Source organism: Lepidochelys kempii, chromosome 21, assembly GCF_965140265.1.
Source record: "Lepidochelys kempii isolate rLepKem1 chromosome 21, rLepKem1.hap2, whole genome shotgun sequence".
Lineage (NCBI taxonomy): Eukaryota > Metazoa > Chordata > Testudines > Cheloniidae > Lepidochelys > Lepidochelys kempii.
In genome coordinates, this window is record NC_133276.1 from 15908761 (window position 1) to 15925468 (window position 16708).

The window sequence follows — 16708 nt, forward strand, 5'->3', positions numbered from 1 at the left end:
AAGAACACAATTAGTATCCATTTGTAAATCTTGCATACATTACAAAACAGAAGATCAAATGCCGAAGTTTTGAACACTGGAGTTGTGATTTTTATCATTTAAATGGCTCCTGATATAGGAAAACAGCACAGTCCAATGAATTCAGGAGCCCAACAAAACCAGCACCTTCCACAGCAGCTTGCCTATTGGCATGCAATAGAGAACTCTGCAACCGCTACACACAAGGAGCACTGTTACTTCACATCAACAGATGCACATTAGCAGACTTCCTATTCTGCCCTTCTGTGCTTCTCAGGAGTTACACAGAAAGAGGGAGGAAGGAACATTGAGGCATCCATAAGCTCTACAGGGTATTGAGGGGTAAATATAAGTGTCCTAGGAAACCTCCAAGCTCTGAAAGACACTGATGGTTGTAGGCACAGGGATGATTTGGGGCAGGGCAATCTCCCTTCCCCTCCATTTTCAAGGTTTTTTAGTTATCAGGTAAGAGCCTACAAATGCTCCCCTATGGGTCTGCACAAAGCTACCACTAGACAGGTTATTTGTACACCCTTTCAGCTGAAGGTACAGAATGAGTCCCACAACAAGGGCTCTGGGATTTGTCAAGTTCATACAGGTTCCTGTGAATCTGCAGTCCAGGGAAAGCGATTGCAAGAGTGCACCTCCTAGCATACCCCTGCTGTGCCTACCATCGGGGAATATTTGAAATTAACTCCAAACCCAGATCCCTGGAATCAGAATTAGGTCCTTCAGCATGTTAAAGTTGTATCATCACCACTAGGCCAAGCAGCTTCATTCATTGCATGGAGGATTTTGTTCTTGAGAAAAACAACAAAATATTCCTTAAAGGGTCCTCCATTTCTGTTTTGAGTTACACCCTACCCCAGTCCTCTGAAAAAGGCTTTTTTCCGCATAAGTTATAGCATGTGTAACTCCACCCTCTCACCCCTAACCCAGAAGAGAATTATCTTGGAAAGCTTGTAGTTAAAAAAAAAAACTTATTTGCGTGGTGTTTCACTTTGACAATTGTTCTAATACACATACTTCTACCACACCAGCTTTTCAGACCTGCTGCAGGCACTTATCCTCAATGGAGAACTAGATCATGGGACTATTTTTATCAAGTTGAAGTGCTACATTTTTTAGGGGTTAGTGATGATCTCGATGTGTTATGGCCTCTGTGAGAACCCTGGTGAGTGCCATATGAGCCACACTCCACCTAATCGGCACTTTCAAAAGAGTCTCTAGCTCACGAAAGCTTATGCTCAAATAAATTGGTTAGTCTCTAAGGTGCCACTAGTACTCCTTTTCTTCTAGCCCTCTTCGTTACCCTTCAAAAATATAAACTGAACACTAGTCTTGGAAGTTTATCACAGAGACTGCTGCCTATTTCATGTTATAGAATTTATGGTAATCTCATTCCGGCTTTAACAGCAACACAACTCTGCATTCAAATACCATCCCTAACCTTCCAACTGGTTCCTATAGCTCAGGCTTCAGATGTGCTATGACATAGCTGTAGATCGGCAGAGCACTCTAGATATTCAGTGTGAGAAGCGCCACACAACACGGTTTTATGCAAGATTCCTATATCATCTGCTGGCATAAGGAGCTTTTTCAACTGCAGCAGTATTTACACAGGTCAGTTATAAGGCCTTGAATGTGTCTTCATATCAGGGCACAGTACTGTTACACCCACCCAGCACCTTAAAGGTTTATTTGCCACAGGCAAAAAGAATGCTTCCTGCAGAATCCAAGCTTTCATTTATAAAATAATTTATAGTGGTGAAAGTAAATTTCCAAGCATTATTTGAGTGTGAACAAATACAGTGCTCCTCTTCTGAAATCTGCAGACAGCCTTACTGCTACTGCTCCGAGCTTTCTGAAGCAGCAGTAGACGTCAGGGACCAGAGTCTTGTCAGTAGAACCCTGTAAATTCATGGATGTCTGCTTTATATCCGCAGATATCCACATATCCATATGCGGATCCGACATGCATACAAATTTTGCAACCACGCAGGGCTCTACTGGTCAGTTTTCAGAGCTGCTACTGAGAAAGGTGGGGATGGCAGTGAAACTGACCAAAAAAAATCTCGTCAATTTCACCTTGTTCCTGCTTGGGAAAGCTCTGAGCAGCAGCAGCAGCAACAGAAACAGACAGTGCATCTATTTACTATTGAGGGCTGAATGGAGGCTGGAAAAGGAAGTAGCATAGATGGACCTCCCCCAATACTGGTGTCAGTATGCTGGAGAAGGAATAGAGATACCCCTGCCCATCTTCCTCCCAGCAAGTAAACTGGGGGTGCAACAGAGTAGGGGGGAATGGGACTACAAAGGATGTCTCTACCCCCTATCTTTCAGCAGCTGGATACAGGGTATGAGGGCTGGCTTCAAAATTTAACACTTACTAGCTAGAGAATGATATAAAATATGCTGCCCCTGAAGAAGAGCCAAGAAAAGCACCCTGGTAGGAATTCCCTAGTAGATGGGGGAGAAAGAGTATTGGCTTCTCACTGGCAATGTCTCCTCTGTTCAGGGAGTTCCCAGTTTGGTTTCAGTATGTGGTTAAGTGCCAAGCACAATTCCAAGCCCTACTTGTGGGCACATATACAAGTGTACGGAGGCAAGTGTAAGGGACTGAAGACAGCTCTTAAAAAAAAAAAAAAAAAAGGCCTGATCATGATTTAACATAGCAAAGTAAAGAAGATGTGGAGTGAATGCAGAAAGGGAAAAAAGTATTCCAAAAGCAAAAGAAATTGAGTGAATTGGTCACAAAGCATTCAGTGATTCTTCTTCACATTTCCTCAGTCTTTGTCCAATTAATTTGTCCGACCAATACATCTCTGGGGTATTCAGCTCTCTCCACAGCTGCTCAAACAGCACTTGGAGAATATATTGTCTGATGAACAGCAGTAAGAGATATCAAATCAGACACATTTTTTTCCTACTATTCAACCAGCTCTAGTAGTAAGTTATATTTTTAACAATTTATCAAATAGAAATTTGATGAACAATGTTATAATTAAGTAGAGTACAACCAGTACAGCACTATTTAGTTTAAATTGCTCGAAGCACAGCTTGGAGCAGTGGCTTTGTGGAGGTGTGATGGCACAGGTATGTTTCACCTTGACTAACAAACCAGTCCTCTGACTTGTAGGAATTGATTATGTTTCAGTGATAGAGCCACCTAAACGTAAATGATATTAAGCTGGATGTATAGGCAAAACTAAATTTAAAGGTGTGCAGGCCAAAACAGAACATGCAAATGTGACGTCTGAATACTTAGCCAAATATACCCTTCACTACTTCGTACATACCTCCCCTTGAGAGCCTCCTGGCTGCTGCGAGAAGCAGGAGGTGTCTTCATTACATTACCTTTCCCATCATCTCGAATTTTTGGGCTCCCCTTTGAACTGCACTCCCCTCGTGAACAGCGCCAGTGTCCGCTGCTGCTCAGAGTTCTCCTAAACAGCTACAGCATAAAGTCCGCCCAAAACTTGAGTTCCATTAATGCCCTCAGGATTCTGAATGGCAGCAATGAAAGTGCTAAAGTCTTAATTTCACTCTGCTGCTGCTGCTTGGCCAAGTTCTGGGGAAGATTAGCACAGGCACTGGGGATGCCTACAAGACCCAAAACCACGCAATGGTGCCTACGGTCAGAAAGCTGTCTTCACAACAAGGAGAACTAGAAACATTGGTTTTTAAAGAAAGTTTAAAGTTTTGCAGAAATTGATGCTGAGTCCTACCTCTCACTCACCACAAATAGTTTTGAACCTAAACTATTTGAAAATAAAGTCTAACTGAAATTGGTATTTCTGTTTCTCCAGCTGAAATGGAGGGTTTGCTGATAAGTTAATGACACCAGCTGTTTGCAGACATTACATCAGAGATACTAAACTACTTTCCATCCTGCTTAAAAATACTAAAAACCATCATAGCAAGAATTTTTATGTTGAACACACATAAAGCTACCGAAGGTTTACATGGTGAGTTTGGCTGATGTTAACCCAAAAACAGCTTTATGGTCATTGGGCTAAGTGCACAACTTCAACTGAAGTCTACTTTGAGTTACAGCATAAATATCTGAGAGCAGAATTTGGCTCTCGGATCAGGCTCACATACCACACATGACACTTCTCAGAAAGATGGCCACCACCAGCTGGAGGCTCTGTGATGCCATTTGTAATTTCAAAGGTCATTTTCAAAATACAATTTCACAGTTATATAGCAAAGAGTAGATCTTCCAAAGTAAATATATAATTTTTCTTAGAAAAACTGGGTGAAACACTTATGGAAGAAGAAAAGGAGTACATACACAGAGACCATGTATATAATGTCTTCTGCAGTTTCCACAGTACGCATCCGATAAAGTGAGCTGTAGCTCACAAAAGCTTATGCTCAAATAAATTGGTTAGTCTCTAAGGTGCCACAAGTCCTCCTTTTCTTTTTGCGAATATAGACTAACACGGCTGTTACTCTGAAACCTGTCATTTATGGAAGAGGAGACCAATAGCTATGGCTAGCCAAATGGAAAAGTGAAAGATGCTTCAAATTTACTCTGTATGAAAGCAATAAAGTGTGTGAAGCCACCGCGTGCTTCCAGTGAAACTAAACCAATATTATTGTGTGGCCTGTGACATTTGATATATGAAAATGTAAAATCACGCAAGAATGAAATGGCAGAAAGTTTAAACTCACCATTCTTAACTTGTGTAAACCAATGAACTACCAGCAGTTCTCAAACTGGGGTCCATGAACCCCTGGGTGTCCGCAAGTCATGTCTGAGGCCGCTGACCCCACTGCAACTCCTCTCGCCCCCACCCCAGTGCCTCCTACACACCACAGAACAGCTGTTCAGCGGTGTGCAGGAGGCGCTGGGAGGAGCGGGGATGGGGTGCGCTCAGAGGAGGAAAGAGATGGGGAAGAAGAGGGGTAGGGGTGGAGCAGGTGCAGGAAGAGGTGGGGCCTTGGGGGAAGAGGTGGAGATGAGTGGGACCTCGGGCTGAGCAGGGGTTGAGCACCCCAGGGGAAAATTAGAAGCCAGTTTGGGGGTCCTCAAAAATTTTAAAACAAAATGTGGGTCCTCAGGTTGCTAAAGTTTGAGAATTTCTGAATTAGGCAAACCTCTGTTTGTACCAAAAGTCTCATCTTAACTCCTTGAACACAAGCACCTCGTTTGCCTAAACGTACTTGCTTTAATGGAAAAGAAAACATTTCCTACCAACCACCCCAGCAACAAGCAGACTTGTTCCATTTAACAGAACCCCTTTCCTCTTTATGTAGCCATTTGGTTTTACAAGTGATATGTTTTTAATTCCAGTAAAAACAACAACAGTATTACAGAAATATTCAGACTGTATTATAGTCTATTTGTTGCAGCTTTTATCAACACACTAGCAGTTTGTCAGGCCTTTCAACTTACTTTGGCTTTGAGGGATGGCTTTACACTATCCAGAGTGTCATCTTCCAAAGAGGAAAGAAAACATCCTGTGACCCATACACTCAATACCAACACACCATCACTCAGATTTTCAGATATATTTAAGGTTATATGCATTATCATTTGATATAAATTTGTCAGGTGCAACATGTTTTACATCAGTCAGCATCAACTTTATCATATATAAACAGCGTTCCATGAATTCATAATATATACAAGAATGTTTAGTCTGGCATCACAGTGAAAACCCACAATACTCTAATGCGGGAGGGGGGAAATTAGTGCCAAGTTTATTAGCATTCAAAATATCACCTCCCTTCCTGCAAATCTTTACTTACACAATTAAGCCTTACACTTGTGTAGTCTCATTTGCTTCAGTTTGACTACTCACATGTCTAAGAACTATTCTTATGATGAGTTAACAGTTTACAATATCACGCTCTAACTGTTATTCTTCACTGTGTTATCCAACACTTTGTTAGTCGCTAAGATAGAATCCTTTCCGTATACAAATTGAAATTTGGGTGCTGTCTGCTGATCGCTGGTCCCTCATTCAATAAATCTGATCTCATGGTAGAAAGAATTTATCATCAGGGTCTGAAAACTCTGATAAGTATCGAGCTGCTTAATTACAAGGTTTTCTTGGAGGTCTGTATTGCAAGTGTCAGCAAGGTGACATAATAATTTCCTCGAACTGTGGCAACAATTCCATCTTGGACTCCAAGAGAACCTCTCCTTCCAAATCTACCATGCTACATCCACCAGTAATTAAATTTTCCTCTATCAAATACTTTTTACACCCTAAACTCTTCAATAGCTACTTATATTACGGTTGTTGCTAGAGTCCATGGGATTATCCATTATTATTACCCAGATAATTAAAGTAGAAGTACAAAAGTTATAAAGTTTATGAGGTACAACTCATCAGAAGAATGTGAATTATGAATTTTCAGTACATTGTCAATTGGCGTTTTCCACAATACCAAAGCTACAACGCTCCTTTAATACTGTACACTCAAGCAATCAAACTGGCCCAGAGGAGGAGACGGGCTAATAAGGATATGTCATGACATATGCTAATAAGACGGGCTAATAAGGATAAAGCATGACACCTTTGGTCATGAGGAAATATGAATGCAGACCACAGCCTACATCCAGATCAGAAAGGGTCACATTCCTTGAACAAGTAGCTAGGTGTCCCAAGTATTTCAGTTCACAATACTAACCAAACTAAGACAGAAGCTACTATACGACTCAACGACTGTTGCTTTTTTGTGCCACAGTAGTCAGTATATTTTTTTAAAAAACCATAATGTCAAGGTTTTATCACTTGACCACAAAAATCTAATGCAGTGATATTTAGTCTACAAGGTCTCAGTAAGAAACAAGAACTTTTAAATACAATTTAAAATAAACCTGACTTCACTGACAAAAGCAACCAGCTGTAATTTCAGATGCTAAGTTCCTTGCCAGTCATTTTAAACATATAGCTGCCTCACTGTTGTACCAGGGTACCACAGATCTGACATTAATACACTAGATCACATAACACATTGCATTACATAGGCACAGCATAAGCTAAGGGATGAATTGGGCTTGATTCTGAATTTCCAAGATTTTGACATTTTAAGGGTAGCCTCTAAGGTTACTTTTGCGTAGTTTGCAGTATATTTGGATTTATATTAATAGAATCCATGTTGCTTATCTGAGACTCTGGCACCTTGTGGTCTCTGCAAAGGTTGCCAAAAAAAAAGGTTTTGGAAGTCAGAAGTATCAGGACAACTCCCACATGGGAGATATGAGGAGGCAGACAAGAGCCTGTTTTGACCTTGCAAAAATGGCAGCCCCCAAGTTTTCCAAGTACAGTAGTAATTTCTAGACATGAAAAACACAGTCTTAGAGCTGAAACAGTTTCTATACATAAAGTTTCAAGAAATCAGAGTTGTCAATTTCTCTGTCTGGGGCAAGACTGGACAGGCCAGGACTCTATTTCGTTCATTTAGCTGCTCTATTTCTTTGAGAGATTTTACAATAATCAAACTGTCTGATTTTTAAAAATAGCCAGAGCAGGCAGTATATTATTGCACTAGATGCTATAGGGTCCCTTCTGTAGGTGCTGACAGAGAAAGATATGCAAAATGGACCTCTCTCACACCAAAGCCTTGATTATTTCACTTTGTAAACATCTTAAGAAGCAGATATATGTATTGCAGGTAACAATGGCCAATCTAATCTTTCCCTCTCCTGCAAGAAACTGACAAGATATTTGAAAGCTTTGTTTTCTTTCTCCTCAGTGATACCCTCCCCCAAACCAAGAGGAAAAGAGAGTGGACTGAGCCAAGTCTCTACAGTCTTATTTTCTTCTCCTCCTGGGTTCTTGGGGAGGGAGAACCCCTTTGTTTGTTTGTTTGTTTGTTACTGGTGGAAAGAAAAACCACGTGGCTGTTATTGGGGGAAGGAAGGCAATGTAGTGTAAGATATAGAAAGTGAATAGTAGCATGGCAGGGAGTAACCTGCTGCAAGGAGAACATTAAATCGGGGAAGAATGAAATTTGATGAGCAAGGAGGATTCTTTTCACATAGTGCTGGGCAGTGATCAGTAGTTATTCCAGCGTGGGACTGTAAGAGGCAAGGTGCGGGGAAGAGAAGGAGATGATTATCTTGATCTGGTCAATAGCCTGGAGGAAGGTTATTACATTATGCAGCGCAGCGAAGATTACTTGACACAGGAAGTTGATGGGGCAGATTTTGTTTCAGGGAATGAGGTGTCCTTATATACAATTACCTGAGGAAGAGCTACCAGATGTATTACCTGGTGAAGGTGTCAACCACCCCAGCCAGGAAGGTGATGGGACAGCACCCCTTGACCCTTACTACCTCCCATCTCCACAGCTCGTACTTGATATAAGGCTGTGAAGAGCCAAGTACCTGTCTGTGAGGATGGGAGGTAGCAATTACCCTGCCCTTGTCAGGGAAGCCACCTCTCAGATACCGCCACCTGGGTAATGCCCAGGGCAAAAGCAGCATGTCTCCCAGGAGTCAGCCACACGAAAGTAGGCATCAAGCCTAAGAGGTCCTGGCCCCTGGGGAGTGGAACAGACCACCTACCAGGGCAGGAGGTGACAGCCCTGGGGGTGGGTGGGGGAGATCAGTGTGGGGTGGCGCCATGAGGATAAGTCCAGAAGAGTCTGGGAAACAAAGTCCCTTGGGAATCCCAATCCCAGAGGGGGAATCATTCAGGGGTGAGGTGCAGAGGGAAGGCCCCCTGGAGGTGCCAGTCCCAGGAGAGATCCGAGGGGTCCAGCCCCAGGGTGGTGGTGGTGGGGGGGGGGGGGGGGGAGTGCCAGCCCAGGGAGGGTGGGAGAGAAAGTCTCGCTGGTGTCAGTCCCATGGGGATGCGGGAGGGAGGTTCTCCCGGAGGGATGCGGGTCCATTGCCGGGGTGTCAGTTTAATGGGTGATCAGGCACAGGGATCCGGTCCTGGGGGCAGTCCAGGCCGGTGTCCGGTCGGGGGGGGGGAGGTGTCAGAACCGGTCACGGGGAAGGGGTCCGGTCCCAGGGGGCAGTTCGGACCAGTGTCCGGGCCAGGGGGGGCGGGTGTCAGGACCGGGCGCAGGGAAGGGGTCCAGGCCCCGGGGCAGTCCGGACCGGTGTCCAGGCCGGGGGAGGGTTGTCAGGACCGGGGGGAGAAGGGGTCCAGGCCGGGGGGTGGGGGTTGTCAGGACCGGGGCGGGGGGGAAGGGGACCGGGGCAGGGGGTGGGGGTTGTCAGGACCGGAGGGGAAAGGGGTCCGTGCCGGGCGGGGGGGGTGCCTAGGCCGGGGGAGGTTGTCAGGACCGGATGGGGAAGGGGTCCGGGCCGGGGGGAGTGTCCGGGCCGGCGGGGGCGGGAGGGGTCCGGGGGGGGGAAGGGGTCCGGGCCGGGGGGAGTGTCCGGGCCGGGGGGGGGCGGGAGGGGTCCGGGGGGGGGAAGGGGTCCGGACCGGTGTCCAGGCCGGGGGGGGGAAGGGGTCCGGACCGGTGTCCAGGCCGGGGGGGGGAAGGGGTCCGGACCGGTGTCCAGGCCGGGGGGGGGAAGGGGTCCGGACCGGTGTCCAGGCCGGGGGGGGGAAGGGGTCCGGACCGGTGTCCAGGCCGGGGGGGGGAAGGGGTCCGGACCGGTGTCCAGGCCGGGGGGGGGAAGGGGTCCGGACCGGGCCGGGGGGGGCGGGAGGGGTCCGGGGGGGGAAGGGGTCCGGGCCGGGGGGAGGGTCCGGGCCGGCGGGGGCGGGAGGGGTCCGGGGGGGAGGAGTGTCCGGGCCGGCGGGGGCGGGAGGGGTCCGGGGGGGGGGGGAGGGGTCCGGGCCGGCGGGGGCGGGAGGGGTCCGGGGGGGGGGAGGGGTCCGGGCCGGGGGGAGTGTCCGGGCCGGCGGGGGCGGGAGGGGTCCGGGCCGGGGGGAGTGTCCGGGCCGGCGGGGGCGGGAGGGGTCCGGGCCGGGGGGAGTGTCCGGGCCGGCGGGGGCGGGAGGGGTCCGGGGGGGAAGGGGTCCGGGCCGGGGGGAGTGTCCGGGCCGGGGGGGGCGGGAGGGGTCCGGGCCGGCGGGGGCGGGAGGGGTCCGGGGGTGAAGGGGTCCGGGCCGGGGGGAGTGTCCGGGCCGGGCGGGGGCGGGAGGGGTCCGGGCCGGCGGGGGCGGGAAGGGTCCGGGGGGGAAGGGGTCCGGGCCGGGGGGAGTGTCCGGGCCGGGCGGGGGCGGGAGGGGTCCGGGCCGGGCGGGGGCGGGAGGGGTCCGGGCCGGGCGGGGGCGGGAGGGGGGCGGGGGCGGGAGGGGTCCGGGCCGGGGGGAGTGTCCGGGCCGGGCGGGGGCGGGAGGGGTCCGGGGGGGAAGGGGTCCGGGCCGGGGGGAGTGTCCGGGCCGGGGGGGGCGGGAGGGGGAAGGGGTCCGGGCCGGGGGGAGTGTCCGGGCCGGCGGGGGCGGGAAGGGTCCGGGGGGGAAGGGGTCCGGGCCGGGGGGAGTGTCCGGGCCGGGCGGGGGCGGGAGGGGTCCGGGCCGGCGGGGGCGGGAGGGGTCCGGGGGGGAAGGGGTCCGGGCCGGGGGGAGTGTCCGGGCCGGGCGGGGGCGGGAGGGGTCCGGGGGGGAAGGGGTCCGGGCCGGGGGGAGTGTCCGGGCCGGGCGGGGGCGGGAGGGGTCCGGGGGGGAAGGGGTCCGGGCCGGGGGGAGTGTCCGGGCCGGGCGGGGGCGGGAGGGGTCCGGGCCGGCGGGGGCGGGAGGGGTCCGGGGGGGAAGGGGTCCGGGCCGGGGGGAGTGTCCGGGCCGGCGGGGGCGGGAGGGGTCCGGCCCCGGTACCTGGTGCAGCGCTGTCAGCCCGTCCACGTTGGCCGTGTTGACGCGGGCGCCGCGGGCCAGCAGGCGCTTCACCTCCTCGGCGTCGCCGCTGGAGCAGGCGGCCAGGAACACGGCGCCCTCTTCGAAGCGGACGCGGGGCGCCCCCCCGCCGCGGTGCCGGCCCCGGGCGCCCGCCGGCGCCCCCGGCTCCAGCTCGGTCAGCGAGCCCTTCCAGCGCCGCAGCTGCTCGGCCCGCCGCAGCCGCGCCGACTCGGCCCGCTTCACCCCCAGGTGCCCCGGCTCCGACATCGCCGCCGCCGCCGCCGCACTGAGGAGCAGGGACCGCAGCGGGCTTCACCCCGGAGGAGAGCGCAGCGCCCCCGCCGCCATGTTTACGACTCCTGGGCCGCAGCGCGCAGGCGCCGCCGCCCTCAAGCACCGCGGGACACGTAGTTCCCCCCCCTCCCGCCGGCCCTGAGCGGACTACCACTCCCAGCATCCTCCGCGCCCCGGGGCCGCGCCCCTCCGCTCCGCCCGCCGGCGCACCGCCCGCCCCCCACGCGGACTACAACTCCCAGAATCCCAAGCAGGCCAGGGCAGGGGGCGGGGCAGCCTGCGGAACCGGAAGCGCTTTCCCCGTCGTGCGGGTCGGGACGAGGGTCCTGCGAGCAAGGCCCCTGGTGCAGGCCGGTGAGTACCGCGGCTGAGAATGGTGGCAGCCATCAGGGGCCTCAGGAGCTCACCTCCCCCCTGCCCAAAGCAGGGCCAGTCCCCAGTTTTTGCCCCCCAGATCCCGAAATGGCCCCCTCAAGGATTGAACTCACAGCCCTGGGTGGAGCAGGCCAAGGCTCAAACCACTGGGCTGCCCCCCCCCCAATATCTGGGGGCAGGGGTGCCAAGAAACCCCCCCCCCCCGGTTTTGCACGACAACCGTAGCAGCCCGGGGGCTTCTGCTGCAGCCTGGCATCGGAGTTCGGCTCCTCGGCGGTGTCCTGCCGCGACCGTCCCCAGCTGCGGATTTTCTATGCGCAACTCACAGAAATAGATTTTTAAATGTGTTTTAAAAAGCAACACCTGTCCGGCTGCACAGGTAGGCCTTGAGCCTGCAAACACTTCCGCACAGGTGGCACCTTAAGCACGTTACTGGGCCCACTGAAATTTGCGGGATTAGGGCCTAAAGCATTCAAATGTCCGGAAGTGTTGATGCTGAACTGCAAGTGCTTGCCTAACTTTACACATGAGTGGTCCCATTGAAACCGAAGGATATACTCACATGCTTAAAGACAAGCACGTGTATAACTGTTTGCAGGATCAGGGCCTAAAGGCGCACATACAGACTTTCCCCTGCCTCCTAAGTGTGCATCGTGATCCAGTTTTTAATTAATAATAATAATAATAATAATAATGAATTGTAATAAATTAATATAACATGTTCTTTCTTTTTGTCTTCTCTTTGATCAGTAGGAACATTTGATTGAAAGGAAGAACTTCGTTGTTTAGAAATTAACTCACTCGTGCCTTATTCCAAATTCAGTACGCTCCCTTTGATACATCACATCTGTTTGTCGTGGGAATATTTTTAAGGTTACAAACTGAGAAAGAAGGAGCAGCAGATTAATTTTTAAGTAACAAAGTTCCTATTTTCATGAACAACAACAAGCAGAGAAGGAAAAAAGAACCCAGAACATATTAGATCAGAGCTGAATTGTTTCAAAACAGAATATTTTTCAGTTTTCCATTAGGAGTCAGTGACTACATTTTATTCGATAGTTTCAGTATGTTTCTGTTACATGTACAATAGAACCTCGCCAATACGAACACCAGAGTTACAAACTAACTGGTCTGCACACCTCATTTGGAACCAGAATTACGTGATCAGGCAGCATCAGAGAAAAAAAAAGGCAAATACTGTATGACTAAGCAAAATGGCAAGCAGTAGGAAACGCAAACGTGTCACACTTTCAATTGACACAAAACTAGAAATATTAAAAAAACTAGAAAGTGGTGTTAGCCTCAGCAACATAGCAGTAGAATATGGTATTGGGAAATCCACCATCACCGATATTCGGAAAAGCCAGGAAAAAATAAAGCAATTTGCAAAAGAAGCCAAAGACAACGGAACAGTAAAAAGCAGGTGTATTGTACGCAAAGCTGCTGATGATGCTTTTGATAAGGCAATGCATCTGTGGTTTGCACAAGAGAGGTCAAAAGGCACTCCTATAAGCGGTGTGATGGTTACAGAAAAGGCAAAGTTACTCTACCGAGAAATGTATCCAGACAAAGGTGAGAACCATTTTAAAGCAAGCACAGGATGGCTCTGTCGGTTCAAAAATCGGCATGGAATACGGCAGTTGAGGATGCAAGAAGAGTTCCTGACAACTGACTGGAATGCTGCTGGTGTATTTAAAAACATTTTCAAATCATTTATTGAACAACATGAACTTACTCGGGACCAAGTGTTTAACTGCGATGAGACTGGCTTGTATTGGCGCCTGCTTCCAAACAAGACTCTGGCAGACAGTTCAGAAAAACAGGCGAAGAATTTCAAATCCAGTAAAGATCGGGTCACGCTGATGGCTACTGCTAATGCAAGCGGGGATTTCCGTCTCCCATTGGTGTTCATTCACAAAAGGGCGAAACCTCGCTGCTTTGCAAACGTCACTATGTCAGCTCTACCTGTCCATTACTACAGCCAGCGCTGTGCTTGGATGGATAAAGGCATTTTCTCCGACTGGTTTTTTAAACACTTTGTTCCGCTTGTGAAAGACTACCTTACCTCAAAATCGTTACCTATCCGAGCTGTGCTACTGATGGATAATGCGCCATCTCACCCTGCCATTGAAAATCTATTGACGGAAGACGGAAGCATTCGGTGTTTGTTTTTGCCACGAAACGTCACCAGCCTCGTTCAGGCAATGGACCGAAGTGTTCTGGAAAACATGAAATGTCGATACAAGCGAAACCTCTTACAGCGATTATTATTGGGATCAATGCAATTTGAATCTTACACAGATTTTTGTAAACAGCTGACAATCAAAGATGCTGTCTACATGTGTGCCGAGTCCTGGAGTGAGATTAGCTCTGAGTCTTTGAGACGCTCATGGAATACACTTTGGCGGTGTATTGATAACACTGAACCAGATAATTTGGAAAACAGTGACCGGATGGAAATAAATCAACTAGATTTTTCTAAAGAGCGACAGCTTTTGGATATCACCACTGAGGAACAGGAGGAATGGCTAAATGCAGATAAACATGAGAACGGACACCCTATTCTTACTGACCATGAGATAATTGAATTGGTACGAGAAACAGCACAACCAGACAGTGACAGTGATAAGGAGGGGGAGAATGCCAAAAAGGTCCCACACATGCAAGCAGAAGAGTGCTTCACTGCCTGTCTTCAATGGCTTGAACAACAGCCTGAAGCCACACCGATTAACCTAATGATGCTTCACAAGCTACGCACCTTGGCAGCAAAAAAGCTTGTGAGCAACCTCAGGCAAAGTACCATTAAAGATTTTTTCAAGTCTACATAGTTTATGCTGTAAAGTTAAGCAAGAAAGTTAAGTTTGGATACTTTTCTTTTTTAAATTGTCGTTATAAAGACTAGTACCAGTATGTTTTGCTGCCGCATTTTTTTAGTGCTATTTGAATGGACATTTAAATTGGTGGCTTTTATGTTGGCTTTTTTTTCATGGATAACTAACGCTAAAAAAGAAGCAAGAGAAATTACTTAAAATTGAAATCTGGTATTGTGTTAAATGTAAACTACTAGAAAAAGGGAAAGTTGTTTTTTTTTTTTTTAAAAAAAGATTTGACAAGGTAAGGAAACGGTTTCTGTGCTTGATTCATTTAAATTAAGATGGTTAAAAGCAGCGTTTTTCTGCTGCACAGTAAAGTTTCAAAGCTGTATTAAGTGTTCAGTTGTAAACTTTTGAAAGAACAACCATAACGTTTTGTTCGGAGTTATCAACATTTCAAAGTTAGGAAAAACCTCCATTCCAAAGGTGTTTGTAACTCTGAGGTTCTACTGTATTCTATATTATGAGCTCCCTCTGGTGGTCACAGTTGGCACTTAACTTCCCTGTTACGTATTTATTTGACGAACAATCATTTTGCAGAGCCTATGGGGGTGTGAGCCTATCAGATGCTTAGCATTCTGGCCTGATCCAGCAAAACACTTAAGCACATCCTTAACTTTAAACATAAGGGTAGGCCCATTTACTTCAGTCTGTTGTGCAGGATCGAACTCTTCCTGAACAATGGCGCTAACTGCTCATGGTAGTAAGCATTATGCTTGGTGTTAAGTGTTTGCCGTTTCAGGCCTTACGCGGGCTGACTTTGATATAGGAGGGAGACCATGGTTTTAAATCATGCTTTATTAAAATTCAGTCTCCTGGTTGTTAGTGGTTCCCACATCTGTTGCATCTTAGTTGTTTTTTTATCTCTGTTTGCAAAAATCTCTATAATTCTGCATTAATTGTGTTTTCAAAAAGGACTTTCGCTGTCAGTGTGACAGATGTGGCAGTTTCCTTAAATATCATGGTCCAACCTTATTGAATGACGTTAAAGCTTATTGAATTAATATTCAGTATCTTAGGAGTTCATTATATTAAAAATGAAAATGTGTATGTATTATCGTGGGATTGTATAGAACATCTCTAGGGAGGAAACCTGGCTAAACGTTTACCCTCGGAAGTGTTATGAGCTTATTAGAAGACTCTTTGATACAATGTCCTAGACAAACAAATTAAAGTGGGATTCCTAGGAAATATTTGGGAAGAGGTGAAGGAAACTTCTCACCTCTGGACCCACCCTTTGACCCTGTGCTCTGAGGAAAAAAGTAAAGCAGACCTGCTCAGGCGGTCTGACTTTCTGGGGAATTCACAGTGTAGACAGGGAACTGCTCAGCCTGGAAAGTCATAGATTCCAAGCCCAAAAGGGGCCATTGTGATCATCTAGTCCAGGGGTTCTCACAACAAATTTTTGGTGGCCTCAGAGTGCAGCCACCAACTCTTGCTGGTGGTCGCTCTGATAATTTTTCCTAAAATACTTAATTAACTTTAGGAAAAACAAATAAATATGCACATACACACATCCAAATCATTGTAATTTATTTATATAGGGGATTTTTTGCAGACTCAATAATAAAAATAATGGACAGTTCTGTCTATTCTTTACTGCACCTAAAGAGAATAGAAACACAAATAAGGTGTTTGCATGTTCTTGTCTTTTTGCTGTTGTTTCTTTTGCTTTTTTCGTTGCTTTTTTTTTTTAGACTTACTAGCTAGCAAGTCTGCTGCTGTGAAAAGTGATATTTGTATATTAATATCATTTTTACAGCCTCCCAGCTAGCTTCTAAGTCTTGTAGCCAATGATTTTAGTTTATTGTTCATTTATTATGTGATACTATATTAACTAACCTGTTATGTCCTATATAATCATTGTATGTTAAATAGAGTTAAATTGTAGGATTGTAGAAGTATAAGATTGATCAGTAGTTAGGAGGGATCATTATTTATTAGGTATCTAAGTAAATAGGGCTGAAACGCAAGGCCTACAGGCTGAGGCCTGTAAGATTTCTGCTTAGCCGTGCTAGGCTTAAGAAATGCTTGACATAAGTAAGTGACCAAAGAATGACCCTATGCCACAAGATTATGGGAAAAGATGTACTAATGGGTGATATTCCAAAAAATTAACAATAAGAGTAATATTTTGCTTACAAGATACGTGGTAGTCACATTTTTCTAACACATGCCCTAACCACAGGGTTCGCTATGGGTGTAAATGCTAATGATGTATAGTCAGAATCACACTTTAAAAAGAGGGCGCCCAGATTAGGAAAATTGAGCTCCCTATGGGAAACTCCAGCAGGAACCATCCCTCTACTGATGATCAGTTGGCAAGGCAGCCATCAGACCTTAAGAATATCGTTAAGGATGTGAGTATGGCTATATATGTAA

General features: G+C 48.0%; 1 protein-coding gene across 16 annotated transcripts in view; it reads right to left on the reverse strand.

Annotated features, from left to right (window-relative positions):
• PPP1R12B (protein phosphatase 1 regulatory subunit 12B) overlaps window positions 1-11167 on the reverse strand; it is a 178703-nt gene extending 167536 nt beyond the window's left edge. For 14 of the 16 annotated variants that reach the window (XR_012155807.1, XM_073319698.1, XM_073319696.1 and 11 more), the window contains exon 1: window positions 10764-11167. Coding sequence is in view for 13 of the 16 variants with exons in the window: in XM_073319698.1 (XP_073175799.1) it covers window positions 10764-11051 (288 nt within the window). In the remaining 3 variants the exon portion in view is untranslated. The remainder of the gene's footprint in view (window positions 1-10763) is intronic. The other 2 variants (XM_073319706.1, XM_073319703.1) reach the window with 2 other exon arrangements.
• Window positions 11168-16708: the final 5541 nt, after the last annotated feature.